Source organism: Taeniopygia guttata, chromosome 25 (assembly GCF_048771995.1).
Source record: "Taeniopygia guttata chromosome 25, bTaeGut7.mat, whole genome shotgun sequence".
NCBI lineage: Eukaryota > Metazoa > Chordata > Aves > Passeriformes > Estrildidae > Taeniopygia > Taeniopygia guttata.
In genome coordinates, this window is record NC_133050.1 from 5,275,894 (window position 1) to 5,297,391 (window position 21,498).

The following is a 21,498-nucleotide window of genomic DNA, read 5'->3' on the forward strand; positions in this document are numbered from 1 at the left end:
TGCGCAAGACCACGCGTGGGAGTGAAATCACGGCAGCCGCCAAAACCCAGCCAAAACCCAGCCTCCCCGTGGCACAGAACACTTCCCCTTTCCCACCCAGCACCCACCGCCCTGGTGAACCGGGAACAAGGAGGGTGAGCCTCCTGCCCCCTTCTCCCTGTACCCAGCCTAAAAATGAGTCGCTCTGTAAACTCAGAGGGTTTTTCCTTACTTTTTTTTTTTTGGTTGTTTTGGTTACTATTTTTTTTGGGGGGGGGTCTTTTTTTTTTTTTGTTTATATAAAAAAAAAGACACGTGGGTGAAGCGCATGGAGAGGTCACAGTCCAGAGTCCTCCCAGAGCCCCAGAGCCCTGCACCTCTGGTACAATACATTCATGTGTGATGGGGCGTTTGCACTCAGTGGAATTGAATACTGATGGAGGACTGAATGGGGGGGGGGGGGTGTAGGAGAGGCTGATGGTGATTCCATCCATCCATCCATCCATCCATCCATCCATCCATCCATCCATCCATCCATCCATCCATCCATCCATCCATCCACCCATCCATCCATCCATCCACCCATCCATCCATCCATCCATCCATCCATCCATCCATCCATCCATCCATCCATCCATCCATCCATCCATCCATCCACCCACCCTCCCCAGGGAGGGAAAGAGTGTATTTTTTGGCTAGAAGGCAGCAGTCCAGACTCCTCCAAACCTCAGCACTGGCCCCCACATCACCTCTGCTCCAACCATGGGACCCAGCTGATAAGGGGCTTTGCCGCCCCAGGGCCAGGGGCAGAGGAGGGGAGCCCCCAGCTGCACTGGAAGAGATGTGACTCCCTCCAGCCTCACACCCTGAGAGTCTTGTCGGCCGTGCCGCTGGGGCTGCCGGCACTGCTGCCCTCGCAGCCCTTCTTCTTCCGCAGGGTATCAATCCAGCTGGTGCTGGGGCGGGGGGCAAAGCTGGAGAGTGCCAAGGAGCTCAGCCGCATGTTCTTGCCAGACATGATGAGCTCCCCGAAACCCTCCTGATGGGAGAAGGCATAGCCGGAGCGGCGCGAGCCCACGCGCCCCGCGTGCCGCATGCACCGGTGCTGCGTCTTCTGCTTCTTCCGTACCAGCTGAGTGTAGCGCACCTGGGGACACAGGGCGGGGGTCAGGGCCCTGGGGAACCACCTCTCCTCAGGGCTGGGGCCCTCTGACCGCTCCCACAGCCACCACTCACCGTATCCGAGAGCTCTGGCTTCAGGTCCAGCTTAAGGAAGCGAAAGGCCACAACGGGCACGATGCAGACTACGGCGGTGAGGGCGATGGTCAGCCAGACCGTGGGCTGTGCCAGCGTGTTCTGTGCGTTACCTGCGGGGAAAGAATGAATCCAGTGAGGGCTGGGCCAAGGCAGCACCCTGCTGGGTGGGGAGCAGAGGGCACAGGGACTCACCCACGAAGCGGAACTGGTGGGGGAACATCCGAAAGAGGCCGTCGCTGTGCATGGTGAACAGGATGGCGAAGTAGGCGGCCAGGCTTCCCCAGATGAAGAAGTGGTTGATGGCTGTCCAGAATCCTGTGTCTAACCCGATCTAGTGGGGGGATGCAGGAAGAGACAGGGCTCAGGGGATGCCTGAGGTGCCCCGAGGGTCTGGGGCTGAGTAGCCACAACCCCACCTGCACACTGACGACAATCACGAGGGAGGTGGCGACAGTAACGGCGAAGGACTGGTAGTCGGCCAGCTGGGCACCGTCGTCACGAGTGGCATCAGCGAAGACGCCGTAGGGGATGAAGAACATGAGGATGGAGGTGTAGATGCCCTGGGCAATGCAGATGAAGAACTCCCGCTTGTTGAAGAGCAGGTTCAGCTGCCCAGGCTCGTAGAGTTTAGGGTACTCCATGCTCCGCTGCTCTGGCACATCCTGGGGGCATGGGCACCTCCCTTTAGCCCTGGGTGGGAGCAGCCTCCACCACAGCCCGTGGAATGAGAAGGACAGCCCAACTCAGGCATCCAGGCAGCCCTTCTTCCCACAGGGTGGGTACAGACTCCTCGCACACCCAGGGACCTCTCACTAACCCCTGCCATACCTGGTCAAAGACACCCATAGCGAGAACAGGCAGCGACGTGTAGACGATGTTGTACAGTGTGATGAAGTACTGGTCATACACTGTCTGTATGGAATAGAGCACTCAGCAGGGCACAAGACTTGCCCACCCTGTGCCCCAGCCAGCCCCCAAGTCCCTGTGCCCACAGCTGCAGGGACAGGAGAGCTGTCCCCAGCCCCCCAGGACTGCCCATCCTGACCACAGGCTCCTCACACACTGCACGCTGGATGCAGGCTGTGCCTCCTGCCTCAGGATGCGTCCCCACAGTGGACCTGAACACGCTTCAGAGCCAAGGAGCCCTGCAGGAAAACCTTCCCCAGCTCTCAGTGAGAACAGCCACCAACCCACCTGTGCTGAGAAGCCGCAGAAGAAGCCAAACCAGAAGTGGACCATGGTGAAGGCAAAGTTCTTATAGAAGAAGTAGCAAAGAAACTTGCACATGCGCAGGTAGGACCAGCGCCCATGCACCAGCAGCAGACGCTGTAGGAACTTGAACTGGGAGAAGGAGTAGTCGGAGGCCAGCACGGCCTGGATGCCTTCCTGCCCACTGATGCCCACCCCAATGTGGGCAGCTGTGGAGGGAAGGAGAGATAGGTAAAGAGAGGGCTGCAGGAGCACAGGGGACAAGAGCAGCACCCCCAGCACAGGCACTTTGCTCCTGTGAGGCACAGAGAAGTGAGCACAGAAGCTCCCACAGGCCCCAGGATGGTGCAGGGGGGTGGCCTGTCTTCTCCTGTGGTCCCGCAGATCCCAGGCCTTACTCTTGATCATGCTGACATCGTTGGCCCCATCCCCAATGGCCAAAGTGACAGCTTTCTTGTACTTCTTCACCAGCTCCACCACCTGGGCTTTCTGCAGCGGTGTGACACGGCAGCAGATGACGGCCTTGCAGGCACACGCTGTCTCCAGGAATTCCACCTCCATGTCTGCCTCCAGTGCATGGGCCTGCAAGGAGAGCAAGGGACAGCTGGGACCATGGCACACAGTCAGGCACAGGGCCTTGTCCTGCCTGGCACTGCCAGGGCCCTACCAGGCTGTGCCCATTGATGACCAGGGCGTATTCGCCCGCAATGGCTTCCAGCACAGAGGTGAGCTTGGAGGAGAGTTTCTCCTGGTAGAAGCCATTGCACACAGAATGTGATGCATCCATCATCTTCTCCCGGGCTTTCCTGAGGAGAGAGGGAGCACAGGGTTCCATCTCAGGGCCCTTCCATAGCTCTAGCTCCCCCAGCTGCAGCTGTGCCCCACACTGTTGCTGTTCTGTGTCCTCTGCCTTCCAATCCTCACCTTAGCTCCTCTCGCACCTCCAGCACAGTGTGGCCTGTGACCACAAACACCTCTGTCATGTCATCTGTCAGCATCTTGCAGGAGTAGCCGATGTTCACAGCTGTTTCTGAGGACAGGAAACCAGGGGCTGAGCCAGAGTCCATTCAGGAGAGAGCAGTAGGGATCCCAGGCAAGGGGAATCCAGCCCACAAACATCCTCATCTCCAGCCAGCACCTCAGCCACGCCTCACCCTGCTTGTCCCCTGTCAGCACCCAGATCTTGATGTTGGCCAGCGTCAGGATGGCAATGGTTTCGGGGACCCCCTGCTGCAGTTTGTCCTCGATGGCTGTGGCTCCAAGCAGCTTGGGGACCCAAACAGGTGGGAGATCAGCAGGGGCTGCCCCCAGCCACCACCAGCCTCAGCCTCCAGCCCACCTACCATCATATCATGCTCCACCTCATCGTAGAGCCGAGCCAGGTGATCCTCACGGGCCTCGGGGGCACTGCCAACTCGATGCAGCCGCTCAGACCAGTCCTTGTAGTAGCTCTCCTCCAGGTCTTTGTAAGCCAGCACCAGTGTGCGCAGCCCCTCACCAGCGTACTCCTGCAAGCGGTCAGAGCTGGTGTGCTGGCAGACCCCAACGGTGTCCCCAGACCCCAGTGGTGCTTCTAGGACACAGCACAAGCCCAGCTCAGGCTCCTGGGCAGCCGTTCTTTCCTCCCCACCCCGCCTGCAGGACCCTGTCCCACGCACGTTGAGGTGGTCGGTGGTGATGCTGCTCAGGTCCTGGTTGAGGGGGTGCAGCCGCTCCAGCAGGATGGTGTCAGCGCCTTTGCAGTACAGCCGGATCTTGCCCTCAGGGCTGCGGACTGCAGGGAGCACAGCACAGGATGCCTGGCTCAGGGGTGCAGGAGCAGGTCCCACTCTGACCCCCAGCCATCACCCTGCTGCTGCCTCCACAGGTACATCCCCATCAGCGCTGAACTGGTCCCCCAACACACCACAGTGAGCCCCGTGCTGCAGCCCCACGTGGCCTCCCAGCCCCTGTGCCGTGCACAGCACCTCACCGATGACAGACATGCGCTTGCGGATGTTGTTGAAGTCCAGGATGGCCAGCAGCTGGTAGGTGATGGCCTGACCCAGCTCGTGCACTGTGATGGTCTTGGGCGTGCGGGACCGGAACACAAAGCCAAAGTTTCTGGCAGCTGTGACCAGCGCTCCCTCATCTGGGGACTGTGCCTTGTACAACAGCTCTCCTGCGGACAGCGTGGGGCTCAGTGACAGTGTGTTGTGACCCACAGGGGCAGATCCTGCCCCACACCCACCTTCGCTCTTCTCCTCAGACATGACGGTGTGACACAGCGAAAGCAGGCGGAAGAACTCGTGCACGTGGAGGTCCCCCAGCTTGACGGCTTCCAGGAGGCTGGGGTCCCAGAACTGGAACCGTGGGTCCGCCAGTGGGTTGAAGGAGAAGTCTACTGGCTCTGGCCTCTGCAGGGGCAAAGTTGGGGTTACCCCCCTGTGGCACTTGGTGTGGACAGGCACCGAACTGACAGCACCCTTACCTCTCCCAGCTCTGCCTTGTGACCTAGCATGTCCTGCACATCACCTGCAAAACAGGGTATGGAGTTAACTGGGACAGAGACCCAACACCACGGCACCTGCTGCTGCCCCACAGTGCTCTCGCTAAGCCCCCTCATCCCCTGACTGCCCCAAACGGAGGTGGGGAGCCCTAGCCTGGCTCTGGCATCCTGTACTCACCATAGCTGTGCCCGTTCACAGAGCACTTGCTGAAGACCATGATATTCTGGGTGAGGGTGCCAGTCTTGTCAGAGAAGATGTACTCCACCTGCCCCAGCTCCTCGTTGAGGGTGGTGGTGCGGGCTTCAGCTGGCGTCCGACGCTTGGCACAGTACATCTTCTTGTCCCAGTTGATGAAGTAGCTGTGCCCCAGCCGGATCACCTCAACGCTGCAGGGAGGATGGCTGGGTGTCACTGGGGCAGGGCAGCACATCTGCTGAGCCAGCGACAGGCATACACGTGCCCACCCCAGACCCTCAATGCCCTGGGCACTGCAGCACCTCAGGTGCCCCCCGTGGCTTCCTAGCTCCCACACCCTTCCCGGGGGCTGGCCTGCAACCCATTCCTGCTGACAGCCACCGCTAAGCCAGGGCTGGGGAGGGAGGCAAGGCACCCAGGGGGCAGCCCATGGGGCTCCCCAGGCAGCTCACACACCTATGAACCCTGAACCCCTCCCAAGCCCACAGGGCAAACAGCAATGAGTGGGAGGGGTGGAGGTGACACATTCTTACCTCGGGGCTAAGGGTGACAGAACCCATGCTGGGGAACGAAAAGAGAGAGAAATTAAAAGAGAGAGAGAAAGGGACAGTGCAGGAGCCTGGGAGCTGCAGGAGGGCAGAGCAAAATAGCCAGCGTGCAGCCAGGATGGGGAGAGACAGCAGCCAGACAGACACAGCTGGGGGGGCCCTGAGGGACCTGTGGGGTCCTCACGTTTTGGGGTATCCCTGAAGGCAGACATGGCCTGTCACCAAGAGAGTAGCCCACACCCACCCACAGAACACACCGTTCTGCCTGTGGATCTCCATCCCTGTCTCCCCTCCCCAGAGGGCACCCCTAATTTCTCATACACCCCCCTGCCCAGCCCCTCTGCCCCCTGCCCTACCTCACATAGAGCGAGATGGGCACCACAGTGTTGAGGATGATGATGTAGGACCAGAAGGAGAGGAAGCCAGAGAAGAAGGCACTGTGCACCCCCTCGTCCCAGGGCAAGTAGATCTGGAAGCAGACGCCCACCTCGTGCTCCCAGATGGCATTGCCAATGGCCAGGATCACTCCCATGCACACCAGGAACCCAAAGATCTGGGGACAGGACAGTACATCAGAGCCCTGATGGGTCAGAGCCAGGGCTCCCAGGATCTCCCTTCTGCATACCCAGAGCACCAGCGTGTTCATCAGGCGGTCGATGCTTGTCCGCTTAAATTTGGTCCGGCCGCTGTTCTGCATGAGTTTTGTGTCGGGTCCTGGGGAGTGGGAAGGTATCAGGGGGTGTCTTTCCCTCCCTCCCCTCTCTGCAGTGCAGTAGCAGCTGCTGCCTCAGCCCACCTGCGAAGATGACGAGGCCAAAGCACCACTCGGTGTTGCGCAGGACGCAGCCCCGCAGCAGCATGTTCTGATTGCTCAGGGGGTACTTGCTCTCCTTCCAGTACAGTGTCCCACCAAACTTGTCCAGCTTGTTGTTGGGGGGTTCACAGACCACCTCACCTGGGTGCACAGGACGGCTCAGCTGGGACTTGCCTTCTCCACAGGGCCAGCTCCATCCCAGTGCTCCCAGCACCATCCCTGGCTCCCCAGAGATCCGCCTGGAGCCGCAGAATGACAACGCCACGTGGCTGGTCCTCGTCTGCCAAGGGTGACAGAAGGAACGTGGGGGCTGCCCCGTGGCAGAGGGCTGGTCACAGGCACTCACCGTCGAAGCGAGCCAGCTGGCTGGTGTCCCCCAGCTCCGCGGTGACGGGGATGGCCTGACGCACTTTCATGTTGGTCTCTCTGCAGGCAGGAAGGCACACGTGGGTAAGAGACAGCCTGGCAGGGAGAGCCTTTGCAGGTGCTGCCCAGCTGCTCCTGCCCTGCCTGCAGCCCGCTCTCACTCCCACCTCTTGCCTTCCATGGCCCCATAAGGTGAGCAGGGACACCTACCCATCCAGCTCGGCAGTCTCTATGTAGCATAACCCATGGGGCTCACTGCTGGAGAGGAGGAGGAGGTCAGCCTGCTGGGAGAGACTTGTGAAGGGTTGTGCCAACACTGGGGCTCCCTCATGCCTTCCCCAGGGAAGCTCCTGGCCCTTGGATGTCCTTGGAACTCCCTGGATCTGCAAAGGCTGTCCCTAACCCCATGTGTGCTTTGCACCCGAGCCTAGCCACCATCACTCCAACTGCCCAGATCCTCAGAGTTCAAAATATGGCTCCACTACAGCCCCAACTCTCCAACCTAAACACAAGTTCCAGGTTGGAAGTCCATAATGTCCCCACCCTGGGCAGCGATGGAAGAGCACAAAAGCAAAGTGGGAGTGGCACCACACTCTTCCATGGTCCCTGTGTGACAACCACCCTGCTGGAACCATACTTGTCTCAGGGCTGCACTCACCGCCACAAACTGGTTGTTCTCCAACTTGATGATGTCTCCAACACGGACATTCATCCACTGCTCCTGCTGAAGGCTGTGGAGGGGACAGCAAAAGTCAGGCAGGAGCCTCGCCCTGCCCACTGCCACGTCCCGCAGGGTCCCTGACTCCCTCTCCACTGCTCTGTGCCCATGACACTCACACTCCACCGATCAGGACCTGAGACTGCCGGTTGTTCACCTGGTTGTCGCTTTTATGGCGGAACTGGGACAGGGGGAAGAGACAGCAGTGTCAGCCTCCTGGGGATGGGGTCCTGCGCTACCCCACCACCTCAAGTGCCACGGCCCTGGACACTGCGCCCCTGCACAGCATCCCAAGCCCCTGCTCAGTGGGCAGAGGGGCACAAGGGGAACCACTCACATAGTCATCGGTGGCATCTTTGACAGCTGTGATGGTTAAGACAAGGACCAAAGGCACGATGGTGGTAAACCAGGAGAGTGAAGAGATCTGAGGAATCAGCTGAGGACAGGGAACAGGAAATTACACAGGAACCAGCCAGCCCCAGGCCCATGCTGCCCCTGCTCAAGGGTGCCAAATCTCCCCACTTCCAAAGTATGGCACTACTTGGAGCACTCCTTTATGTCCAGGCAGGAAAGGACTGCACTCACCTGCAGGATGAGGAGGAAGAGGAAATAGGTGTTGGCCACTTCCTGGAACTGCTCGAAGAGGTTGACAGGCAGGAAGGTGACAATGTTGTACTTGGAGGTCTTGATGCAGTTGCTCTAGGGACAGATGGAGTAAGAAGGGGGTTCACAGGCTGCCAAGGCCCCATAACCCCCCCAAGATGAGATCACTCTGGAGGGCAGGGGCTGTGGCTCACCATGTTCTTTTGGGGGTCAGGCTCCTGCTCCTGTGCTACCTCTGGCAGCTTCCTTGGGAAGCCAATTCCTCAGGCTCAGTCACCAGCTGGTACCCTGGGACCAGCCTCCTCCAGCAGCAGCACCTGGCCCCCACAAGGGTGACCCCAACCCAGACCCCCTTCTCCCCTCTCTGCAGCCAGCTCTGGAGCAGCCAAGGAAAACTTCCAATGTCGGGGGAGGTCAAGGTGAGCACTGCCCTCTCTTGGCACCTTCAGAAGCTGCCTGTGATCCACATCGGGATGTGGGACCAGGCTGGGATGTGGGCAGAGCCGGAGGGTTCTGGGCCTTGGCCAAGGATGGGCGGGCTGAATCCTCCACAAGGAGTGCACTGTGCCCGGCCGGCCCCACAGCTATATTGGCATTAATGTCATCAGCACCATTTTTTCAGGGACAAAAACATATTTTGTAGTCATAACACCTCCCCCCACCCCTCCACCGAGGTGTGGGTGGTTCAGACGCCAGCCCCACCGAGGGATTCAGTCCCCCCTCACTCACTGCGTACTGGAACTTCTCGTTGTACTCCCGTGCGTTGGCTCGCACTCGACGCTCTTCCTCTACAACACAGCACCCTGTCACCCCCATGCGCCCCGACACCCCTGAAGCTGCAGCCAGACAGCCCCAAGAGCCTGAACCCTGGCACCCCAATCTCCTCTCCGTCCTGAGAGCCAAGCTAGGCCCAGAATCCCAGAAGGCAGGGAACAAGGAGTCTCTCCAGCAGTGTCATGTGGTCCTGTGCTCCCCCATGCCAGGACCTGTACCCTTGCACACCCAGAACCCCAACCTTGCTTAACTGTACCTCCACTCCCAAATTCTGCATGCTCAGCTTCCCCCAAGCCTGCACTGCGAGACCCCCAGCTCTACTTACCTGTACTCCCAGAGCCCCAGTTTCTGCATCTCCCTGCTCCCGCAGCTCGGCATCCCGAGGCCACCAGACCCTTCCAGCCCCGCACGCCCAGAGGACACCTCCGCTCCCTCAGCCCTGCTCTATGCATCCCCGGATCCCCAGTGCAGCACCCCCAACCCTCTCGGGTTAGCTTAGCTGCAGCCCTGACCCCCATCTCTGCACCCCGGCCCCGTTTCTGCTGCCCCGCCGAGGTCGCGGACCTCTCGGACATCCCCCGGGGCACGGCCCCGGCCCGGCCCTCCCGCCCCACCGCCTTACTGAGGCACCGGGGCCCGCCGGGACCACCGGGGCTTCCCCCGGGCCTCCGCCGGGCCCGCCGCGGCGCCGCTTACCCGGGGCTGGGCGGGCCGCGCACCGCTCCATGTCCCGCGGCCCCGCAGCCCATGGGGAGCGGGCGGGCGGCCGGGCCGGGCCGGGGCCGCTGCCGCTGCCGCCGCCTCAGCTCCCCATGGCCGCGGCGGCGGCGCTCGGCGGCGGAAGTGGGGGGGGCGCGGGAGCGGCGGGGAGCGGCGGGGAGCGGGGCCGGGAGCGGCGAAGCGCGGCCGGGAGCGGGGCCGGGAGCGGCGGGGAGCGGCGGGGAGCGGGGCCGGGAGCGGCGGAGCGGGGCCGGGAGCGGCGGAGCCGTGTGAGGCCGGGGGACAGACAGCCCCAGTCCCTCTGCCGGGGACGTCCCCAGGTCCCAGTGGGGCACCCCCACACCGGCCACTCGTGTCCCCCCGCCGGGGTGCCCCTGCAGCCAGCCCAGGCTGCCCTTCCACCACACCCCGGCACCCCCACGTCCATAGACAAGACACTCCGTGCCCTCAGGACTCTTTTAATGGTGTGACAGTGACTGTGGGGGAGACTGTGCTGTTGGTGTGTGGTGTTGGGGGGTGCCCGGCAGGCACTGTCTCCCCAGTGTCCTTTTCCTTGGGTGACATCCCAATGTCTGTGTCGATGGCGGTGTTGACTAGAACGATGGAGCCCTGCTCTGCCACGTCTTCGCTGTCCTCATCCGGGTAGTGGAAAGCCACGAAGAGCTGGTACAGGTACGTGCCCACGGCGGCCCCCAGCAGCGGTGCTACCAGTGGCACCCACCACCACCCATTGCCCCTGCTGAGGACGAGACAGGGTAGGCTGGGGATCGTCCCTGCCATCCCCACCTTGCCCCCTTCCCTCTACTCACCTGAAGACCTCTGGGCCCCAACCTGCCAGGTAGGTGAAGAGCCGGGGCCCGATGTCACGGGCAGGGTTCAGGGGGCAGCCACAGTTGGCCCCCATGGAGCACTCAATGGAGAGCACTAAGAGAGCCACAACCACTGGTTCCAGGCCCTTGGGGACAGGCTTGTTGCGGGCGTCCATGATGCCCATGACAGCAATTATCAGCACCCCTGTGCCGATCACCTGCGAGGACAACACAGCAGCTCAGCACCGTGGGGACTGAGGGGGCTGGGGGAGCTGGCAGGAGCACCCACCTGGTCCAAGAAGCCATTGGCAATGGACACAAAGTCAGCTGGGTAAGTGGCGAAGATGGAGGCAGTTTCTTGGGGGCCAGTGACAGTAAGGGTCCCATTGCTATGGTGCCAGATGGCATCTGGGGGCAGAGGCAGAGCATTTACATAAGCCTGGCCACCCCAGCGTCACCGTGGGGTTCCCTTGTCCGATGCTGCTCCCCCATACCATAGTAGAGGATGTAAACAGCTCCAGCAGATATGAAAGATCCCAAGGTCTGCACAAGCACAAAGATGGGAAATTTCCACCAGGGAAACTGCTCTGTCAGGCACATGGCTAAGGAGAACGCCGGGTTCATGTGGGCCCCTGCAATGGAGTAAGGAGAAGGGCTGGGAGTGGAGGGTCCTGGGGGACTCACAGCCAGGAGATAGCAAGAGTTGAGACCCTTTCCTCTGTCTCACCAGAGATTCCCCCTGCCGTGTAGATGCCTGCCATGACGCCCAGGGCGCCGCCCAGGTAGCTGGTGATGAGGTTCCCCTTCGTCTCAAAGAAGGCAATCTTCTGTGCAGCACTGCTCAGGGTGATTGTCTGGAGAAGAGGGATGTAGCCCCACCTCAGCCCTGGTGGCCCGGTGCTGAGACTCTCCTACCACAGATACTGCAGGGCAGAAGGCGAGGGCTGTGCTGGTGCTGCCCCTCTGGTTTTGCTCCCCAATACTTGGACACCAGACAGGGATTGGCAGGAAGGTGGTTACTGCCCTCACTTGTGGTTTTGATGGCAAAGTAACCAAATTATAAACAATTAAATAAACTGCTTTCTGTGGGGAGGAGTTGGGGAAGAGGTGCCACAACATAGCCCCAGGGACACCATTTGCCATCGTGGGATGTAGCCCAAATGCTAAGAACAGCACCAGAGCCCCTTTGCCTGCTCTGAGGCAGGAGGTATGGAGGCACACACTGCCCAGCACCACACCCTAATTGCACCGGAGCCATGGCACAGGGTGGACCATGCTGTGGGAACAGGGTCCAAACAGGAGGACAGGCAGTGCCGAGTTGCACATTTGAGTGTGGCACAGCCCCGAACGCTTCCAACCCCAAGGGGCAAGCAGAGAGCCCTGGGACCCCTGGCACTGCCACCACCACACCGTCAGCCCTGTCCCACCCACACGACACCCCCCCAGCCCCAACCCACTGCGTGCCCTGCTTACCATCATCACAAAGGTGGACAGCACCTCGCCCAGGCATTCCCGCACCAGCTGGTTCCGGACGCGGAGCAGACTCTGGGCCCTCGTCAGGAAAGAAGTGGTGCCCATAGTACCAAGCGGGCAGGGGCAGCAGTGGCAGCAGCGGCAGCGACGAGAGTGCTGTAGATGTCTCATTCGCAGCAGGTTTTATGAGCCCCACAGCCAGGTGGGTGATTATGTGCAGACTTTAAACCAATCATGGCCGCACCACGGGAGCCGCCTGGCAGGGACCAGAGTCCTGTGTGCGGCCGGGGACACCCTGTGACAGTGCTGCACCCCACAAGGGCAAGGCCGGGTAGGAACACCCTGATCCCCAAGTGGCTGTGGGGAGCCAGGACCTCACTCAGGTGAGCAGGCACAGGTATTTCCTGGCCAGAAACCCCCTTTATTCCTGCCACATCCCTGCCTGAGCCACAGCTGCAGTCAACACTAATAAAGAGGTCCTGGAAAGGTCTCCAGGCTGGGCCAGGCCCTCAAAAGTGCCCAGGGGAGTCATTAGCACAGCATCAGGCAGGGAAATGGGAGAGGGAGGTAAGAAGGGAGCAGTGCAGGCACAGGAACCCAGCAATCATCTGCACCCCTGAGGCAGTCCCCCAGTCATCCTGGTGGGCAGGGGGAATCTGCCTCCAAACGCATGAGATGCCAGTCTGAAGGAGCATGGAAAGTCACCGTTTAGCATAAATAGACTTTATTGCTCTGTACACACATACACTTGACCCCCACAGGGCTCCTGTGGCTCTGCAGCGCTGCAGAAGGTGGACAGCCTCCAGCCCAGGCACCACTTCCCAGCAAGATCTGACCCATCTACAACAAAAACCGGTGGTGAGAAGAGGCTGCTGCCCACTGCCTGCTCTGACAGACCTTGCAAGCCCAGGGTCCCCCCAGCCCACACCTCTCACACACACGGGCGGCTCAGTCAGGCCTGGACACAGCTACCAGCTCGAGAACCAGCGTCGGAAGAATCTGCCCAGCACAGATGAGGGGTCGCTCGGGTTGGCAGCACGAAGCTCTTCTTGCTGCGGCCACGTGCCAGCGAACTGTGCCAGCTCCCCTGTGAGGGCAGGGAGAGCTCCCTCAGCGGAGCCCTGTCCACTCTTTGCATCCTCCCCAGAGCCCCACTCACGGTCATCCATGTTGACCACCTCCTCCCGGTAGTCCTTCTGCTGCCCATCCTCCTTGGTGGTGGTGATGAAGGCCTGGTCCCCCCTGCGGCGCGTCACCGTTGTCTCCCGGCGGCCCTGGCTGTCCTGCACGGTGCGGCGCTCCTCCACCCCCTGTGCAGAGCACCGAGCCCTGAGAGACTCCCCAGCCACGGGGACGGTGTCCCCAGGTCCCCCAGAGCCCTGCTGCGCCTGCAGGGACACTCACCCCATCAGGGAGAGTCACTGTGGTGACAGAGACGCTCTGGAAGTAAGAGTGGGACTTGGGCTCGCCGGGTCTCAGGATGGTCCCCAGCCCAGCGGAGGAGACCTGGGAGTCCAGGTCTGGGGGGAGATGCGAGATGGGGGCTGCAGCACGGGGACACGCCCCAGAGGCTGTGGCAGCACAGCCAGGTGGAGCAGGGAGGGCAGAGGCCCCTCAGCCCCTGCTGCCAGCACCCACCTTGGTCTTCCTTGAGGCCAGGAGGAGCCCGGTGAGCATCTTCCAGCTGCAAGACAAAGCCACGGAGCACTGAGGCCAAGCACGACACTGGGGCAGCACTGCAGCAGCACAGAGATGGCTACGGCTGCAGAGCCCGCGGGAGGCAGACCCCAGAGCCCTCACCCACCCCTAAGAAGGGTCTCCATGGCCGGGAGCTCCCCGGGGCCGCGCTGGCAGGGGGACTCTCCGGGTGCTTCAGCATCGAGTCCCGCAGCGGTCGCCTTGCGCTGCCTTCAGAGGGGCCGGGCAGGGCGGGCTCTGGGCAGCACAAGGGCGGCGGTCAGGCCGAGGGGCTCCGAGCGGCCCCAAGAAGCTCGCTCAGCCCTTCCCGTACCCACCGAAAGGCTGCTGGGGCTCGGCCCAGAAGCTCCCAAAGACGCCCAGGAGCTCGCCCATGTCCCGAAACAGCTCCTCGAAGGCGCCGCGGGAGGAGCCGGGGCTGAATCCGAAACCGAAGTCCTGGGGGGGCTGCGACATGGACGGGCCGCCATCGTCCTCCTCCTCCTCCTCCTCGTCCCACGCCGCGCCACCGAACAGCGGGTCCCGGGGCCTGCGGGACGGCGGCAGTGAGACACCGGCGAGCCCGGGGCCAGCGGGGCAGGCCCGGAGCCAGCGGGGCAGGCCCGGGGCCGGTGGGGCAGGCCCGGGGCCGGTGGGGCAGGCCCGGAGCCAGCGGGGCAGGCCCGGGGCCGGTGGGGCAAGTGGCTTGAGAGACGGACAGGGTCTGTGTGGGCGAGGCCGGGGGCACCCAGGGGACGGGCGGAGTCCCGGTCACCTGCACGGTCCCGGGAACCCGAAGAAGCCGCGAAAAACGTCGTAGAAGCTCATCCCGCTCCGGGTCCCTGAGGGCCCCTCCGGGCCCCGCTGCCCCGTCCCGCCGCCGCCGCCAAGCGCCGCGGCCGTAAAGCGCCGCCGGGTGTCGCGCGGCGCTGCGGCAGCGCGGCCGTGCCGTGAGGGGGGCCGGAGCCCGGAGCGCGCCCGGTACCGAGTTACCGGGAGTGAGGGCCCCGAGCCCGCCCGGTGCCCCACGGGCCCGTTCACACGAGCTACCGGGAGTGAGGGCCCCGAGGCCCGGAGCCCCGCGGCCCCGTGCGCTCCCGCCGCCGTTCTCCGCGCCCATCGGGCCCAGCCCGGCCCGCACAGCACCCGAGGGCTCCGGCGGCGCCCCCGGCCCTTACCTGGAGCTCGGGCACTGCTCGCAGCGCTCTCGCTGCCCTCCCCGGTGCCTGTGGGAGTCCAGAGCATCCCTCTGGCTGCCCCGGGACCCTGGCGGGGGTCAGGAACCCCCCTGGACAGAGCCCCCAGAGACACTGGCTGTGATCTCTGTCCATGGAAAAGTTTTCAATCTTACAGGATGAATTACAAGCTCTGAGTGTTTGATATACGTAATAATTAAGTGTGGCGCGGTGCAAAAGTAAAATTTTAGGATTCTAGATAAGGGGTTCAAAGGGAACAAGATAGAGGAAATTTGGTATGCCTTTTCTTCTTCTTCATGTCTTCCATGTTTCACTGTGGTGCTGGCATTTTTCTATTGGTTTAGGCTGGGGTCACACTGTTCAACGTAGGCAATAGATATTGGCACGTTATTGTAAATCCAGCACAGGTAGTTTGTGGTATTTAATGTTTGTAACATCCCACTGAGGGCAGAGCCCCACACGCTGCCCTGCAGGACAGAGCTGCGGCAGGGCAGCAGAACATGTTAGAGATAAACAGAATAAACAACCTTGAAACCAGCACAGACAAATTACCACTTCTTCTTTGGCAGTGGGGCTGAAGGACAGAGGCTTTCTACAATCTCGGAATCATTTAAATACCACAGATTTCGTTATGTGCCTACGCTCCCAGGCTGCCCCATGACCTGTAGCGAGGAGGGGCTGGGGAGAGCATCCCCCTACCCCCAAAGGGAGCACCAGCAGCACCAGAGCAGTGGGGACAGCAGGCAGAGCTCAGCAGGACGCAGTGTGGTCAGAGGGTGAGGGTCTCAGAGAAGGGAGGGCATTATCCCTGTGCTAGCATCCTGCTGCCCAGTGCTGCAGCTGGGAAAAGGAAAAACCCACAAAACGAGGGGACAAAAACACCAGCAAGAAGCTGGGGAGGGGTGGGGGAAGCACTGCCCCCACCGCCCAGGGCCACCCACCCCCTGCACCAAAAATAGGGAACGAGGCTGAGAAGGTGGAAAAAATACACACATCACTTTGTGATCTTTATTCTCTTCAGTAAATCCCCGCTTGGGGCTGCAGCTGAAGGGACCAGGTAGAACTGAAAAATACAAGATCTGGACTGCATAGAAAAAAAACCAACCAAACAAAAAAAAAACCCCAAAAAACCAAACCAAACCCCACAAAACAGAAAAAAAAAGGGAAAAAAAAAAAAAAGAAAAAATCCCCAACCCAAAAGCAGAAGATACTTACAGCGTGCAAGCAGGGCAGGACCTGCACTCTGGGCCCATGAGGATGGAGGGACGCAGATGGAGAACGTAAAATACCAGGGGGGACCCCTCGGCGGGGTGGGGGAGAAATGAGAGAACTAGAGGACAGCATGGGGTTTTTGTTTTTATATACAAGACACATTTATCCATTAAATTTAGAACACGGTACAAAAAAAACACTTCAACTAATTAATCTTACAATGCTGCTCATATCAATTACTGGTCTTAATCCTAATAATAAGGGGGTTTGCTGTAGGCGACTCGCAGCTTCCACTCCTTTGGATCTGAGAGATTCTGGGGCAGCTGGATGGGAGAGGGGATAGAAAGGAGTAAAAACCAAAAAAGGCCCCTACGGCAAACGGTTCATATCTGAATGCGGAGAGAGAAAAAAAAAAAAAAAAGGAAAAAAAAAAAGAAAAAATACAAATTCTATATTACATACAACAGGAAAGTGGCTGAAGACAGACAACGCAGAGGTGCCTGCAGCCTGCCCTGCGGGGCCCTGCTGGGGCTGGGGGCCCGGGCGCTCCCCGCCGCAGGGCTCTCTCCTCCCTGGGATCCTTCCTCATCATCAGGGGCACTGGGATTCTCTTCCGGAAGCAAGTGGTGGCGAGGGGCCCGGCCTCAGTTGGCGCCCCAGCTGTAGCTGTTGTAGGCGGACTTGTTGGCCTGGGATTTCTGGGGGATGGAGCTGCCTTGGCTGCGCTGCCCGGAGCCGCTCTGCGGGAAAGGGCAGAAGGAGAAGCGGGTGGTGAGTGCAGGGGAAGCACCCCATGGCTACTCTGGGGGTCACACTGCCATGCCTGGGCCCCACAGACAGCCCTGGCCAGGTGCTCTGGGCTGCGGCTCCTCGGCAGCCGCCGCTCTACCTCAGCCCAGCTTGGCTCCCTGGCGCTGGGGCAGCCTCCAGCACCTCGCAGCTGTGCCCCAGCACCCGCCCTCGGCTCCACACCTTGCTCCAGGCCTGCAGCACACAGGGCTGTGGGCAGCAGGGAGAGAGGAGACGGGGAAGGGTCGGTGTGGGTTGTGTCTGCGCGCAGATGTGTGTGTGCACGTACTGACTGAGGGCCTCTCCTCGCCTTGCAGGGCCATGGGGGAGAAGGAAGGGGCTATGTGATCCTGGGGAGCCTTAGGGGCAGGGGCAGAGCCCACGGCAAGTGCAATGCATTTTCAGAGAGTTCATTACCTGATCCTCCTGCTGGCGTTGGCAGCACAGTATCATCTGCAAATATGGAAGCTGTTGCAGTACCAGGATATGTAAAATAAAGGGACAAACTATGACAATAGAAATCCACGGTTAGACCTGAAAGCTCCTGCAGGGTCGTGGCTATGGCGAGGAACCCCTTTGGTGCTGGCCTGCGGAGCTGCCCCTCTGAGGATGGGGGAGGTTGGGGTGCCCCAGATGTGTCTGCATGAGGGGGCACTACCTGGCCCTGTCTGCTGCAGCCTGGCAGCAGGAGGGTTGTGCTGAGTACCCACCCTGGCAGAGCACACCCTAGGCCTTCCTCCTCACCTCATCCTCTCACCGGCCCTGTGTGTATGTGCAGGTCTGAGCATGTGCCTGTCACTGCATGTGTCCGCCGCAGAGCATGAGGGAGGGAGGCAGGGAGGGAGAGAGGGACCAGGGATGTAAAGGGGGAGCAAGAGCCCTAGAAGATAGCCCAGCAAGGGGCTGAGGTGCCCGGGGCATTGCTTACCTGCCCATCCTGCTGCAGGTGGTGGTGGAGGATCTGCGAGTGAGGCTGCTGATGCGGGGTCAGGATGTGCATGAAGGGGGTGGGAGGGTACGCCGCTGCTGTCGCAGGGTTGATGGGGCCACCGCTGCCCAGCGCCGAAGGCAGGTTGAAGGAGGCTGCTGGGGTTCCAGTGTGAAATCCCTGCTTCTCGAAGGATTGCTAAGAAGGAGATGCCAACGGCAGAATAAGGGCAGGGAGTCAGGCTGGCAGCGTGCCCCTCCCCATCTCTACGCATCACAGGCCCACAGTCGGCCTGCGGTACAGAGAACGGATAGAGTATCTTCCTATGGCTCTTTCTGGGCTTGGAATTGCTGTAAGCTGGGCAAGGTCAAGCATTTCCCTTAGCCCTGGCTATCTGAGCCAAGTGGAAGAGAGCTCATTGCGCAGAGAGGCTGTCTCAGAGCTTGGCTTCTCCTCCCCAGCGATGCAGGAAGCACAGAGACACTAACCTGAGTTTTGGAGTAGACAGAGCCCGAGATGTCTGGCACGCCTGTATTACTGGATGTCACGGATACTCCTGGGGAGAAGGGAGAGGTGAGTGCTAGGCAGCAGCCAGTGGGTCAGCAGGAGCTGCCTGCTGCCAACACCAGCAGTACCTGCCTGCTGCTAACACCAGCAGTACCTGGTGGAGAGCTCCAGCAGTCAGAAAAGATCTGCAGACAGACTGGCCTGGGCAGCGAGGCCCTGGCATGATCACATGCAAAGCCCCCAATATAAGTTATTTTGCTCTGGACACACCCTGTTTCAAAATTCCTCCAGAAACCAGCTGAAGGGCTGGCTGCCACCCTTTGGAAACACATGGAAAACAGCAGGTGTGAGGAGAGCTGGGGAATGCAATGGACAGACAGGGAAACAAACCCACAGCATGTGGCACAGCAGTAAGAACGGCCCAAAAGCTCCTCCGGTGTAAAACAGGCAATTGCATGTAAAGGCAACTCAGCTATAGATTGGGATGGCTGGTGCAGTGACTGACAGTGCAAGCCCCATGGGGTGTTGGCTGTCCATAAAAGAGGGTGGCCCAGAGGACACCTCATCCATCATTTAATGCCTGGAAAAAGTGCTGAAATGAAACCAGTTTAAAGGAGTCAGCACCAGGTGACCTGGTACAAAGCTGAAATACCTTCTCAAAGAGAAAATACTATCTTGAAGGGCTCTAATGCAGTGAAAAAAGTGACAAAAGGAATTTAAAGACTGGTAGAGGGAGCCAAATGCTGCCCTGTGTAAGTCAGCCAGACACCAACCAAGTACCAAGACAGGCAGCAGGTTCATGACCTTCCTGCATCTTTGAATCAAGGACACTTCCCTAGAAAGTGTCTGCCAAACACTGGTGGGAAACAAGTTCAAATCCAGAACAATTGCTGTTCTGTTAATCACCTATAGGCAGATAAAAAACCAACAAACCAACCCATTCAGCAGCTTAAGCTTCTGATGGCAATGCAAGGGCCTAGACAGCTGATTGTGGAGCACAGAGGAGGGCACTGAAGTGACCTGTAACCCCCAAACCTGCTGCAGACCTGGATACAGAACAATCCTGGGCCTTTCTAAGGATAATTAAACTACTTGGGAACGGCACCTCTGGAATTTTTCTCTATTACTGCTGTAAGACAGCAGTACCTATCACAGCCAGTAAGACTGGGAGCAAACCCTGCTGCTGTGGGAAGTGCTCTTCTTTGTGGGTCTCTTACCAGTGCTGTACCCATGAGAGCCATAGCCACTGGGCTGCTGGAAAGGGGTTGCTGATGCATTGACGCTGACATTCACACCATGCTGCTTGGAAGAGGTAGGAGCAACCTAGAGAACAGAGAGGAGCAGAGTGAGAAGAGGCTTTGCTGCGCCACCCTTCTGTCCAAATGGCACGCCTTGCCTTGGGGACACTCACAGGGAACACGGCGGGCCCGTACTGGAAGGTGCTGGGGAGCCCTGGTACCCCTGTGTAGTATGGCAGACTGGTGTAACTGTAGCCAGGAGGCAGCGCCGGGTTCAGGAACGTCTGCTGCGTGGTGTGGTGAGTCTGCGTCTGGCTCTGCTGAGGCTGCGCCAGAGTTGTTGCAGGAGCGGGGGAAGAGGCATCACCACGGCCAAATTTTGTTAAGTCCCCTGAAACAAAGGAGGTGAGAGTGAAGAAGAGATGTTAGATCCTGGCCCATTTCAACTCAGCCCAAAGGTGATCCAGTCTTCTGATAAACAGTGACTTCAATCACACCCCCTCCCTCCCACCTCCCGCCAGTGCCAAGGACTGTGGTCCTCAGACTTTTGCACACTGATAAGGTGAAGCTGTTAATTGCTCCTTGGCCCTAACAGGACCTACAGAGGCAGAGGGAAGCCACAATAGCTAAGCCCAGAGTCTGGCACTGGATAAACCTGCGAGCACAGTCTGATGCTAGAGCTGTCCCTCATCCAGCTCCATGCACCACCAGCAGGACTGAACACAACCCAGGTCCTTGGCTGGGCTGTGCAGGGCTTGGCTGCAGGGCTGGGGGAAGTTCCCTGCTCTGATCTTGATGAGCACTCGTGTGGCTCTTCCATGCAAACACTCTCAATTCAGAGCTCACATAGTTCAAAGCTCATAGAGCTCTTTCAGCCTCAGCTGGGCAAAAGCACTTCCACACAAACCAGCTCCTGCCAAAGCTGAGGAGAAGTGCTGCTGGAAAAAGACTGAACCTCCAAGTGCAGCAATTCCTAAAGCACGTGAAAGCTCAGCACAATCACTGCCCACTGCAGACTGGCAGTGCATTAATGCACTCACCAAGGTCACTGCGAGGTCATGCACTCCACTGGGTGCTTGGGTTGAGTTTGACAGGTCTCAAATTTCTCACTTGCTTTCTCCATGAGACTGTCCCATAGAAAAAAATTAATTTCTCCATATTTTGTGTTTATTTCTATTTTTACTCTCAGTGCTTGAGAAGCGCTGCTTACCATCTGCCTCACAACCACCTGGAAAGCAGTCCCTCAGTTGTAGGCCTTGAAGAATCTTTCAGCCTTTCCTCACTCCCTTTCCAACTGCCCCATTAAATCCTACTTGCCCACCTCTTCCCAGTATCAGACCTCAACACAACCAGATGCTCAAAGGCCAGGATTTAGCTGTGAGAAGCATGCTCCAAACCAAAAGAGGTGCAGGAGGCATAGTGCAGGTGCAGAGGTAGCTCCAGTGGACAAAGACACAGGACACTAGTAGAAGCAGCACAAACCCTGATAGGATGGGAATCAGAGCAGTCTTTTTCCCTACCAGAGTATGGATTGCTGCTCAGGCTGCCATCTCTTCCAGTCAGTGGTGTGGTGGGTGTAGGGAATGGGATGCTGTAGTAATCCTGATGAATAAAAACAAAAGAAGACATTTTATCAGCTCTGTCCAAAGTGCAAAGCAGTATATTTGGGAGAGAGGAATTTCTGTACTGTAGCTGCAAGATATGTCTGAGTATTGCAGTCCAACCAGCCACTTCTAGGCTGATCATGACCTATGGCAGCCCCAGGTTTTTGTAGCATGTACCATCCCCCTCATCTGGCTATTAGAAGAACCAGATAAGGTCTACTGGTATGCCGCTCTTAAACAGGCTGGACTTTCCCCCCCTCTTCACAATAAAACGGACATGTCCCGTTGCTAAATAAAGCCCATTCTCATCAGGTATTTAGTCACTGGCTCTGTCACGGATCAGAGGTGAATCTCTATAATAGCCCTTGTGTTGTAACACGTGCTCCTTGGCTC

General features: G+C 59.3%; 4 protein-coding genes and 1 long non-coding RNA gene across 17 annotated transcripts in view; 1 reads left to right on the forward strand and 4 right to left on the reverse strand.

Annotated features, from left to right (window-relative positions):
* Positions 1–281: 281 nt before the first annotated feature.
* Positions 282–9,800, reverse strand: ATP8B2 (ATPase phospholipid transporting 8B2). 4 transcript variants are annotated; one of them, XM_030291213.4, is made up of 27 exons: positions 9,649–9,800; positions 8,915–8,966; positions 8,161–8,274; positions 7,913–8,011; positions 7,695–7,756; positions 7,516–7,588; positions 7,068–7,138; positions 6,838–6,917; positions 6,474–6,632; positions 6,303–6,391; positions 6,034–6,230; positions 5,112–5,320; positions 4,916–4,959; positions 4,676–4,841; positions 4,418–4,606; positions 4,104–4,219; positions 3,789–3,953; positions 3,600–3,711; positions 3,370–3,475; positions 3,113–3,251; positions 2,844–3,027; positions 2,431–2,654; positions 2,065–2,148; positions 1,653–1,898; positions 1,429–1,567; positions 1,216–1,346; positions 282–1,126 (listed from the first exon to the last, which is right to left on the reverse strand). In XM_030291213.4, exons 1-27 carry the CDS (start codon positions 9,699–9,701, stop codon positions 839–841), a joined length of 3,591 nt encoding a protein of 1,196 aa, XP_030147073.4. In that variant the 5' UTR covers positions 9,702–9,800; the 3' UTR covers positions 282–838. The 4 variants fall into 4 exon arrangements, with proteins under 4 accessions (XP_030147073.4, XP_030147074.4, XP_072774494.1 ...); XM_030291214.4 differs by having other exon boundaries at positions 8,908–8,966; XM_072918393.1 differs by lacking the exons at positions 7,068–7,138; positions 8,161–8,274; positions 8,915–8,966; positions 9,649–9,800 and having other exon boundaries at positions 7,913–7,990.
* A 314-nt stretch (positions 9,801–10,114) lies between these two features.
* Positions 10,115–12,125, reverse strand: AQP10 (aquaporin 10). The gene is made up of 6 exons (XM_002188024.5): positions 11,955–12,125; positions 11,209–11,335; positions 10,976–11,113; positions 10,771–10,889; positions 10,482–10,699; positions 10,115–10,411 (listed from the first exon to the last, which is right to left on the reverse strand). The coding sequence occupies exons 1-6, from the start codon at positions 12,123–12,125 to the stop codon at positions 10,120–10,122; spliced, it is 1,065 nt and encodes a 354-aa protein (XP_002188060.4). The 3' UTR covers positions 10,115–10,119.
* On the forward strand, positions 10,373–11,597 carry LOC140680532 (uncharacterized). Its single transcript, XR_012051894.1, has 3 exons — positions 10,373–10,510; positions 10,625–10,812; positions 11,212–11,597. It is a non-coding gene; the product is annotated as an uncharacterized lncRNA (long non-coding RNA).
* Positions 12,126–12,661: 536 nt separating the features above from the next.
* HAX1 (HCLS1 associated protein X-1) lies at positions 12,662–14,891 on the reverse strand. The gene is made up of 8 exons (XM_030291590.4): positions 14,407–14,891; positions 13,970–14,181; positions 13,759–13,889; positions 13,593–13,638; positions 13,359–13,474; positions 13,114–13,264; positions 12,883–13,041; positions 12,662–12,794 (listed from the first exon to the last, which is right to left on the reverse strand). Exons 1-7 carry the CDS (start codon positions 14,874–14,876, stop codon positions 12,923–12,925), a joined length of 1,245 nt encoding a protein of 414 aa, XP_030147450.4. The 5' UTR covers positions 14,877–14,891; the 3' UTR covers positions 12,662–12,794; positions 12,883–12,922.
* A 930-nt stretch (positions 14,892–15,821) lies between these two features.
* Positions 15,822–21,498, reverse strand: part of UBAP2L (ubiquitin associated protein 2 like) — a 29,938-nt gene continuing 24,261 nt past the window's right edge. For 5 of the 10 annotated variants that reach the window (XM_072918312.1, XM_041721060.2, XM_072918310.1 and 2 more), the window contains 7 exons: positions 21,022–21,103; positions 19,675–19,892; positions 19,481–19,586; positions 18,245–18,312; positions 17,757–17,954; positions 17,246–17,296; positions 15,822–16,779 (listed from right to left, as the gene is read on the reverse strand). In XM_072918312.1, the coding sequence (XP_072774413.1) occupies positions 16,684–16,779; positions 17,246–17,296; positions 17,757–17,954; positions 18,245–18,312; positions 19,481–19,586; positions 19,675–19,892; positions 21,022–21,103 (819 nt within the window). In that variant the 3' untranslated portion in view covers positions 15,822–16,683. The remainder of the gene's footprint in view (positions 16,780–17,245; positions 17,297–17,756; positions 17,955–18,244; positions 18,313–19,480; positions 19,587–19,674; positions 19,893–21,021; positions 21,104–21,498) is intronic. The other 5 variants (XM_030291157.4, XM_030291154.4, XM_072918313.1 and 2 more) reach the window with 2 other exon arrangements.